The sequence below is a fragment of the Choloepus didactylus genome, chromosome 13 (genome assembly GCF_015220235.1).
Source record: "Choloepus didactylus isolate mChoDid1 chromosome 13, mChoDid1.pri, whole genome shotgun sequence".
Classification (NCBI taxonomy): domain Eukaryota; kingdom Metazoa; phylum Chordata; class Mammalia; order Pilosa; family Megalonychidae; genus Choloepus; species Choloepus didactylus.
The window spans coordinates 2,126,379-2,137,947 of record NC_051319.1 but is presented as its reverse complement, the minus strand read 5'-3'; the positions used below and the strand labels follow the sequence as shown (position 1 = coordinate 2,137,947).

The 11,569-nt window shown below is 38.1% G+C and overlaps 1 protein-coding gene across 1 annotated transcript in view; it reads right to left on the bottom strand.

Annotated features, from left to right (window-relative positions):
* Nucleotides 1-9,057: 9,057 nt before the first annotated feature.
* NLN (neurolysin) overlaps nt 9,058-11,569 on the bottom strand; it is a 139,743-nt gene continuing 137,231 nt past the window's right edge. Inside the window, exon 13 of the mRNA XM_037801563.1 lies at nt 9,058-11,463. Within this exon, the coding sequence (XP_037657491.1) occupies nt 11,329-11,463 (135 nt within the window). The 3' untranslated portion in view covers nt 9,058-11,328. The remainder of the gene's footprint in view (nt 11,464-11,569) is intronic.

Genomic DNA, 11,569 nt, shown 5'->3' with positions numbered 1-11,569 from the left:
CATGTTCCTGCTGGGATTTGGAGAGATTTGCCCAGGATCTTCCATCCATCCAACTGGACCTTTGGAAGAAGGAAAGATGAAAGAAAGGGAGGGCAGGAGAAAAAGAGAAGCTTCATATGGCTGCTTAGACCACCATATGTAGCTTATCTACTAAAGAATTAGTGCCATAAAAATAAGAAAACAGAAGGATTGCACTTCATGAATTAGAGGGGTCTGTCTTCATTTAGATAAGTCATCGTTAAGCTACTCCTATTCACACACACACACTCCCTCCCCAACTAAGGTGGAATTAGGAAAGGAAATGCAAAGTTGGGTCACATTCCCAAATGGCTTCAGAAAAACTTGCCTGACCAGGAGGACCCCAAAAGGAGGAAAGACACTATAAAGGTTTGATGGATGGAGTCTGAGAAATTTCTTTCTTGCCACCTTATCCCAGCTGGAAATTCACTGCCTCCTAACTGCATTGCTGACTGAACAAAACAGAGGATAATAGCCTCTGGCTGAGATTTTATAATTGAGGCTGAGACAGAGTGGGCCACGTGCATGTTTAGAACAGTGACTGCATTGTCAATTACAACAGAAGTCCCACTTGTCAGTCACACAACTGTTAAAGACCAGGGAAAGGCATCTGATTTGGGGCAGGGATGGCAAAAATGGATCTTTTGGTTTCCCCCACTTTGCCCTGAATATAAAGGGACTGATGACTGCCTTGTTCTGGAGTGATGTCTTACATTCCTTTTAGGACCTACCCAACAATTAAAGAAGAGAAAAAATTCCTGTCTGGAATTACTCCTACACTTTCTGAAAGAAGTAACCTTTTAGTCCTCATTAACCCATGGGATAGAAAGCAACATAAATAATTATCAAGCCGAGAAATTTTGCCTTGCTTGCAAACCATCACTTTTCTCCATTAATCTTTAGTAAATGCCTCAATGCTGTGCTAAACAATATTAAGAAACATGGTTCTAATTTGACAATATTTATGAACACCTAAAATGCTTTTACCCTTTGAACCAGAAATCACACCTTTAAGAATTTAACAGATGGAAAATAACATACTTAAAAGAATAATCATGGCAGCATTGTTTGTAATGTTTAAAGAGTAAAAACAACATAAATATTCATCAATAGGGGATCAATTAAAAAATTACATTTACACAATGGAACACTAGATAATCTATTTATTAAAATATGGCAGATATCTAAATACTGGTAAAGAAGGTGCAGAACAATGTGTATAGAATGCTATTTGTATGTATGGAAAGGATATATTCTTGTATATGTGTAGGATGTCTCCTGGAAGATTATACAAGAAACTGGTAGCAGTAGCTGCCTCTGGGAAGGGGATTTGGGTACCCAAGAGAAAAGGGTGGGAAGCAGACTGACTTTTCACCGTCTACATTTTTCATACCTTTTGAATTGTGTAATGTGTGCATATATTATCTCATCAAAAATGTAAATAATTACATGAATAAGGAATATAAAAAATAAAGCTTATCGGTCTGATAGACAAAAATAATGAGTTCTGCAATTATTTAAAGAAATAGAAGGAAATGGGGTCAAGTATATAAAGCCCAGTCCTACTTCCTTGCCCTGAATCTTGGAAATCTGGAGTTTTCATATTCTTTCATTGAACTGCTAAATTAGTTGCTAGCCCTATAAAAGAGAGTCCAAATAACAGGCAGTAAGGGATTGAAGAGTTGGGTGCTCTTCTTTTGAGTCTTATAAGTAATAGAAAATTACTAACATTGGCGGGAAAAGGAAGCACAGAATCTCTAAACAATTCAAAGGCCGTCTCAGTCCATTTTCAAGACTTACAGGATGCACCAATGCCTTGGCTATATAATACTTAATAGGTTGAAAGGAGTCCCACATCATTCCACTAATGGCTATAGGTTTATAACCATTTGACCACAGTGCACAAAAATGGTTCATGTGAACATTTTCATCTCTTGTCTGTGATCCTTTTAACCACAGGGCCTAAGAAACTCCTGGATATGACAGAGGTGGAAGAACTCTATTTAGTCTCACTGCTGAAATGCTAACAAGAGGAAAGTAACCATTTGGTTAAAAAGAAAAGTCTATGGGGGTAGGTATCATGGAACCATTTACAGACTTGTGGCACAAAGGTAATTACACAATTGAGTCAACCAATATTTGGGAAAAACAATTTTATACATCTCTTTCTTTTATAATTTATCTTGATGTATAATGAACTTATTAGCCTTTCCCACTACACTGTGAGCAACCTGAGTTCAGGGTTGTTCATTGTTTGTGTATCTTCAGTGCCTAGCACAGTGCTTGGTACAAGTTTTAGTTCCCTAGGATGCTCAAAGCAAATGAGTTCGTGTTAAACAATGGGAATTTATTCTCTCACAGTTTTGAGGCCAGGAAGATGTTCAAATCAAGGCATCATAAAAGCTATGCTTTCTTCCCAAAGACAGGCTGCTGGAGATCCTTGGCTCCTCTGTCATGTGGCAAAGTACATGGCAGTGTATGCTGTATGCTCTCTTTTCTTCTGGGTTTTGTTGATTTGAGTTTCTTGCTTCCATGACTTTCTCTCTCTCTCTCTCTGAATTTTATTCTCTTATGAAGGACTCCAGTAATAGGATTAAGACCAATCCTGACTGAGGTGAGTCACACCTTAACCGAAGTAAACTCATCAAAAGGGCCTACTTACAATGGGTTCACACCCACAGGAATGGATTAACTTTAAGAATATGTTTTTCTGGGGTACATATAGCTTAAAACCTCCACAATACCTTGTTGGCACTTGATAAATGATCTTCAAAATGAATTAAAAAACAAAAGTTTGAAAACAATTTGATTAAGACAGCAGTCCTTAAAGCTAGGGCCCCTCTCCCCAGAAAAACACACATACTAGGACACAAAAATTTTAATGTAACTGCAGAGCATTCATGGCACATCTTCTCTCCCTGTCCCTTTCATAGAACCCCTACAGAATCAGAGATTCCAGACCAAGAATTTCTAGGTTTTAGAATATATAATTATAGAGAAAAGAAGAGGAATTTTTGGAAACATTCTTTAGCCTCAAATTTTTCTTTTACAAAACACATGTTTCTTTTACCTACCTCATGCAGAAACTTTTAGTACCCTAAAGAGGCCTCTTCACGCAGAAATTTGCTTTTAGCAGTTGTAAAAATACTCTATATAGTTTTGAATTAATTTGCAAATTAGTTATTTCATGGTTATTGTACCATATTTGCATCCTTACGACAAAAAGGTAATTTTAAAGAAGGTATATTTATTTAACAACCATTTGTGAACCATTTACTATGAGTGAAGGACTGTGTAAGATGGGAAAGAAGCAATGCCTCAAAGGAATCACAATATGGTGAAGTGCATGCACCATAAGTCTGGGCATTTGAATCAGATTTTTGCCTCTATGTATGGGTGATGAAGATAGTGGTGGGTGGAATGGGCAGGGAGCAACTGTAAATCCTGTAAGCAAAGAAAACTTATCTTTACCTTTACCATGGCCACATACAACTATTAGTCTTCCATTATCAGCTCCCAGAAGACTGATAAATAGCCTCTGGATAAGCACTGGCTGATTACAAATGGGAAGTAAGACGTTTAAACTATAAAGGAACCATACCAACCATGAGGGAGCTGCAAACCCCAAATGCCATTTCTGAGATCTGACTTGCACGTTTTGTTTAGTGATGTTTTTGCAATGATTATTTCAAAGCTGATCTGGTATGCATGTCTATTCCCTCTGTAACACTCCTGGCAGCCACAGGCTTTGTTTGAACACTCATTAATAGGAAAATAATCTATTGTTAATTAAAAGTAATTAATAGAAACCTCTCTCTTATACTGAACTAATACCCCCAAAAGCTTCTAACCATTTCTCTATCTCTAAGCTTTGCCTTTTGAACCAATGCACAGCAAGTCTACTCTCTCCCATATCCTTCTTTTAATTAATTAATTAATTAATTATTTTTTATTTTGAAATAAATTCCAAGTTATAAGAACAGTTGCAAAAACAATACTAGCCCCATACACAGAATTCCATCATACCCTGACCCCCCTCCCCCGATAGCTCAATCCACAAACTTTAACATGCTGTCACATCACTATTTCTTTCCCTCCCTCCCTCCGTCCCTCCCTATCATCCATCATCTATTGCTCTGTCTTCTGAACTTATGAGAGTTAGCTGCACACATCCTTGAACATACACTATAATTCACATATACACTTCCCATGAACAAGTACATTCTTTTATGCAATTCCATTAAGCGCAGCTAAGAAGTACAAGAGATTCAACAATGATACAAAGCTTACATTCTGTATTTCCTTTTCCTTATGTCTCAACTGTGTCCCTTTGAGCCACCTGTCCTCTATCCTCCAATCCCATCCAAGTTCATCCTTGGCATTCAATTGTCATCTAGTTAGACTGTCTTTTTTTTTTTTTTTTCCAGTTGTGGAAACATATATACAGCCTAAATCTTCCCATTCCACCCCCTCCCTAGCCTTCCATTAGTGGGATTAATCATGTTTAGAATGTTGTAATGCTCTTTCCCACCATCCATTGCTAGAAATTTCCCTTCACCTCAAACAGCAACCCTACACTCATTTCTTAACTCCCCATTGCCCCGTCCCCCATTTCTCTTAAACCAAACTCTACTTTTCATCTCTAGTTATATTCTCTGATAATTTCTTTGTGTTTACTGTGGGGCTTAAAATTAACTTCTTAAATCCATATCAATCTTGTTTTTCTTTGATACCACCTTCACTTCAATAGGACACATAAACTATGTTCCTATACTCCTTCATCCCCCCACCTTTATATAGTTGTCTAAAATTACATATTTTACATTGAGTTCAAAACCACTGATTTGTCATTAGAGTTTGTGTAATTTATATCATGTAGGAAGTAAATAGTGGAGTTACAGTTCAAAAATTATTGACTTCTATTTGTATTCCATTGTGGTTGGAGAATATTCTTTGAGTATATTCAATTTTTTTTTTTTTTTTTTTTTTTTTTAAATTTCTTGAGGCTTGTTTTATGTCCCAGCTTATGGTCCCTTTTGGAGAAAGAACTGCAATCACTAGAGAAAAATGAGTGTCCTGCTGATCTGGGATGCAAGGTACTATATATGTCTGTTAAAATTCTCTATATCTCTTTCTCCTTTCTTTGTTTCTCTGTTGGTAGGGCTCCCTCCAGAATCTGAAGTAGGGCAGGTCTTTTATTGGCAAAATCTCTCAGCATTTGTTTGTCTAAAAAATTTGAGCTCTCCTTCAAATTTGGAGAGTTTTGCTGGATAAAGTATTCTTGGTTGGAAATTTTTCTCTCTCAGAATTTTAAATATGTCATGTCATTGCCTCCTCGCCTCCATGGTGGCCGCTGAGTAGTCACTGCTTAGTCTTATGTTGTTTCCTTTGTCTGTGGTGAATTGCTTTTCTCTTGCTGCTTTCAGAACTTGCTCCTTCTCTTCAGTATTTGACAGTCTGATCAGAATACGTCTTGGAGTGTGTTTATTTGGATTCTATTTGGAGTTCACTGGGCATTTATGCTTTGTGTATTTATATTGTGTAGAAGGTTTGGGAAGTTTTCCCCAACAATTTCTTTGAATACTCTTTCTAGACCTTTACCCTTCTCTTCCCCTTCTGGGACACCAATGAGTCTTAAATTTGGACATTTTATTTTATCTATCATATCCCTGAGATCCATTTCAATTTTTAAAATTTTTTTTCTCCATTCTTTCTTTTGTTCTTTCATTTTCTGTTCTGTGGACTTCTAGGACACTGAGATGTTGTTCAGCTTCCTCTAGTCTTGTATTGTGACTATCCAGAGTCTTTTTAATTTGACCAACAGTTTCTTTTATTTCCATAAAGCTCTTCTATTTTTTTTATTTACTCTTGCAATGTCTTCTTTATGCTCTTCTAGGGTCTTCTTTATGTCACTTGTGTCCTGGGCCATGGTCTTCTTGATGTCCTTTAAATCCTTTGCCATGTTTTCGTTCCTCGATTGTAGATCTTCAATTAATTTTGCGAGATATTGTGTTTCTTCCGATATCTTGATTTGTGTGTTTGGAGTTGGATTCTCCATATCTTCTGGTTTTATCATATGCATTAAGATTTTCTGTTGTTTTTGGCCTCTTGGCATTTCTTTTGCTTGATAGGGTTCTTTCAAGTTGTAAAAAAATAAAGGATATCGATCTGATTTTTCAGAAACACAATTTGGTGATGTACACTTTCTCTAACTAACCAGCAGAAGGCATCTGTGGGTCATTTTTATCCCTCAAGTCAATTCTCATCCTTGTTCCCATGGTGTGTGGGGAAATGATTCTTGTGGGTTCAGTTGGAGAACTCAGTTTGGGTGTGTTGCTGGAGCCGTCCACCCTGAATGTGGGGCATGTGTATGGGTGGCCAGGGAGGAAGGGCAGTTTTAATGTTCAAATCCCCCAGGTTCCCGGACATTCAAGGCCACCGCAAGAGTCTAAGCCTTCATTTCAGTTCAGCCCCAGACCCTCTCTCTCACTGATCCACAAGCCACTGGATTTGGCGTACTGTCCCTGGGTTCTCGAAGTGGGTCCCCCGCCCAGCCACGCTCCTCCAGGAGCTCAGCTGAGGGAATGCCGTGCTACGTCACCAGTGCACGCTGTCCCTCAAGGGAAGCCCTGGGCAGCTGGGCCATGCAGCGGCGCGCTCTCAGGCTGAAGCAAAAATGGCTGAACGGGGCATCTCAACCCCTCCTCCTCACAGTTCCTCCTTCCCAGCTCCGGGACAACTGGCGGGACTCTGGGCTGTGGGCATGGCCCCAGGCAGGAATTTATCCAGCCCTTCGGGGGGCCAGCTGCTAGCCGCGGGGTTTCTTTCTGCTTCCAGCTCTCCCCTCCGTTCCCCCAGCCCCAAGGGTATCTGCAGCGGACTATCTTCCCAGCCAGACACCGAGAGGCCAGCCCAGCCCCCTCTTGCTGTGTTTTATTGCGTGGTTCCCACTATTGCAGCTGTTGCTGCTCCTGGGTTTTTCCCTTTGTTTTTTTTTTAAAGAGCCAGCCAGTCTCCAAACGCTGAGCCCTGGCTTCCCCAGATGCCGCGTGGCTGTGTGTCTTCCAGCCAGCTTACTCACTCATTTCAGAATGCAGACTCCTGGTTTCAACAAGTATATGGCCCCTCTGGAGCTAGGAGACCTTGTCCAGCTGGCACATCGCTGTAACCGGTGTTATGGGTCACCTTCTGGTTTTTAGCTAGTGTTTCTCATGGAGGTGTTTTATCGCCCTGTCTCAGCTAGCCGCCATCTTAGTTTCTCCCTCTCCCATATCCTTTTAGTATTTGAAAGCAACTATCATTTGTCTTTCTGAATTTTCTTACCTCTAGAGTGAACTTTCCCTAATTCTTTCATGCATTCCTCTTGAGAAGTATTTTCAAAGTCAAAGCTGTCCTGTTCTGTTCTCTTACAAATGCTCTATACTTGGCTGAAGTCTGCTTAAAATGTGACACCCTAGAACAGAACATGATATTCTAGCTGTGACTGACCTTATCACGCTGGAGTACAGAGGGATTATTCTTTTGATCTGGACACATACTTCCATCAATACATGGTTAAAAGGCTTTAGTTCTCCCCTCCTATCCCTCTCCCTAGGTGTGCTATATTGTGGGCTTATATTGGCATTCAGTCAAATAAAATGCCAGGTCTTCCCTGTATACCACTATCAAGTCAGGTTTCCCCTCCTTTTTACTGTGGCATTGCAATATGTCCATTTTCAGCTTACATTTGTCTCAACACTGAAATAATTTTATATCTTAATAATATCATGTTTAACCATTCCAACTCTGTTATCTGTAAATCTGATAACATTTCCCTACAGAATTCCTCTTGTCGTCATTCAAAGCACTGGAAATTTCCCTTCAACTTAATGTGAATCATTATTTAACTTTCTCAGGCTGGGGGGTTTCAATAGCTGGGAATCCACCTGGCTACACTATTATGCAGTCATATCCTACTTCTTAAGACACAAAGATGTCAACAGAGATGTCAAGTGTCTTGTTGGATTCATAAACACTGTTCCTCTAAACTATTCTTAGTCATACAGTTTCTCTGATGACAAATGCTAGAGACATTTAATTTATAGTAAAATTTTAGGTGAGTCGCCAGGCTTTGTGAAATAAAACAGCTAGAATGGGTGCCAGCTCATGTGAGCAGAAAACAAGAAAATCTGTTTCAGATTCACCCCTTCCCTTTTCCTGTACACAGCGTGGGTCAGATATATTATATTTTATCATAATGGAAACTACAAGGTGAATTCAACCAAATAAAAACTCAGGAATCACTCACTAATGGGGAATTGAAGCATTATTGTGGGTATGTTTGAAAAGGCTATTATGGCTTCGTCTTTAGGTTTTATAACCTATTACCATCAATAGAGGTGGCACTAGATTATCATGTAGTTAAGGTGGGTCTGTTTCCAGTGGAAATTTCTCCATCAAACATGTCTGAAAGATTAACTTTGGTCATTGACTTTTTAAAAAAAGGAAATGAAAGCATGCATGTCTTTTCTGCTTTTATTCTCACCAGATGTTACTAAGAGAAGACATATTCAATTTTGAGGGCCTATCCGATTTCGACAGGAGACACATAACTGTAGTAATGGTGTGTTGAGGGAAGAAAGAAACCTAGGGTTTCTCTTTTGGGGCTCAGTTAACTATGCTTAAACCTGGTTTGGGGGGCTAGTATTTTAAGAAATTTCCTCAAAGTATGGACAATTATTCTTGGGCATGATGGAAAAAAAGGCCATATGCATGCCAGCTGATGCAGTGAGAGGCAGGATCTCCATGTACCTTTAATTCATACATAAAGGCTAAAGGCAGAATGGTAAAGTAGAAAATTAAGCTATTCTTTACTAGGTAAGGCTTTTAAAAGTACAAAAATGTAGTATTTTTTCATTAAAGAACTATTTGCTCATTTTAGTCTCTTACACAATGCAGTTTGTCAAGCCTTAAAAGCAATAGATAACTACCTTTAATCATTTTAGCTTCAGAAAAAAGCAAGACCTTGGTATAAATATCTCAGGCAATAACTCTTCAAAATAATTTTTAGTGATTTATTTTGGAAACATGCAACATTTAAATCTGTATTAGGTAGTATAACATCAGGAGTTATTCTCTCTTCTCTGTAGCATCTTAAAATTAAACCTTTAGCAAGCATGCCTACCATACTACTGCCACGTGATGTTTTAAGAAACTTCCTTAGCAACAAAACAAAGCTCTGAAGACTTAAAGCAGGTCTGAATTGTATGAATCAATAACCAAGAGAGACTTTATCACATGGGGCTCAGTCCGTAAGTCTGAAGTGTAAGTTTGCCCAATTACAATTTTTATAGTTATTCACCATCCAGAACACCCCAGTGACACTTTATGCTTTTATCTGGAAAAAAGAACAAACAGATGGATGACCACATTCAAAAAGCTTTAAAAAATAACTCTTTCCTTTTGAACTATGCTAGATTTTAATCATTAGATGTGAACCCTAAATAAAAAGAATACCATAGTGTTTTTATTCTCCTATGTATTTCAGTTTTATCATTAAAGTACATAAAAGAAATGTGAGTGCATTATTATGGTTAATAATGAAACTTTATTGTGTGCCACACTTTTCACACCAATAATTAGTTTTTCTATGTGAAATAAAATTCAAAATGATAAAATTATCATTAAGGAGGCACACTAGGCAGTAGAAAAGGCTGAAGAGAATTTTTGTCTGAAATTGGAAGACTGAACAGTCAAAATAAAAAGATATGAGAAAACTATCATAGGTTGCTTAAAGCACAAAAACAGTTTTGGGGACCAGGAGTGATGATGTTGAGGGAGGGTGGGGGAAAGAAGGGCCAGGAAAATTGTCTCAGAAGGGTATGCTATTTAAGGTTTCCTTCTGGGCCTCTAGAATTCATGATTTTTTCCTTCCGTCCAGAATTTTATTACTTAGCATAATAATTTTTACCTAGCATAATCAAAGTCCATTTGGACTAGAGGGCAGACAAGCTCTAATTTTGTCTTTGGCCTGCAAAGTAATAACTCAGGTACACATTGGGAAGCAACGGAAGAACTATACCAGGGTATGCTCATTATTTTGCTTATCTTATTATTTTATTATCCTGCTTCTGTTTCCTGTTTGAGTAGCTTTCTAGAGGAAAAATAAGTAATGTGAGTTTACTAGTCTGCACAGAATTGGAACTTGGGTCCACAGTAAAGAGTGTTACAGAGCAATTCAGAGGTTAACTTAAAAACATAACCAGACAAAATAGGCTACTGATGAACCTACTCCCCATGTGTTCAAGAAAACATGTATCACTCTGGAGCAGATGTCCTCAAATACTTCCGTTCAGAACCCACTCTTCTGGAGTTTCTCAATTCTTCTAATCCACAGCAGCTTCAGCTTTCTTCCCATGGCATTCTCAATAGCCATCTGTGACATGTTTACTCTGCCTGCCACTTTGTGTGAGGTGGGCAGTAATGGAGGCAAAGTCCCGACCACTTATTAAAAACATGAGAATAGAAAAATATCCTTGGTCTTGGCTTTAGTGCTCTAATCTGGCAAAAATGCCCAAAGACTGACAATCTTGTATGCTGAAGTAGAAATGGGCTAATCCTCTAATACAAGAAACAAAAACTTGCAATATGTTAGGACAGTAGAATTAAAACTCATTAATTGCTTGGTACTCTCTGACCGGACTTAAGACAGAAAAAACAAGCCCATGTGGAGGCACATAATTAAAGTGTGGCAGAAAGTTGGAAATCATGAGGTCTGATATATGAAGATAAATGCCCTACTGAGATTTATGGTCATGGCCCTGAGGTATAGAGGCAAAGAAGAGGTCATACTATATTGTGAGATACAGAATCAAAACTGATGCAGGACTTCAAGAAAATATTTATCAGAGGAATGTGTGATGATTCATTTATCAGTCCAGAAATTCCAAGTACAAAATTTCAAAATATAGGAAGGATCAAATCATATATAATATATATGATTCAATTTAAAAATTCTTAGCCCTCTTACATTATATTATGCAGATTATAATACTAAAAAATCAAATTACATTCATATGAAACTTTTATAAAAAGAAATCAAATCTAATTTTATGAAATTTTATAATACAATTATTTTCTTGTGGGTCTTTTCTTAGGTCACAGTATTTGTAATTCCATTTACATTTGTGCAATTTTTAAAATGAAAAAACAAAATGAAGTCAATAGAAATCTAAATGTTCATCTGCAAAACTCCCTTCAGTTTCCAGGCCAGTAACACGTGGTGATGTCAACTTGTCCTCCAGACATGGACGGCTACCAAATATCCCCTGTTTACGGAGCAGGCAGGCCTCGACTCATTAGGAATGCTTTTTGGTTTGGCTCACGTTTCAAGAAATTCTGGAGCATGTCCATGCCGTCTAGAGATCCCCCAGGTTTCAGGATTAGGTTTCTGTATTTCATTCCAACCTAATAAAATAAAACATCATGCCTAATAATTCACACAATACCAAATTTCCAGATCTCTAGATATAAAAAGAGAAAAGAATAGGGGTGAAGAAAAGGAACTTCAGCT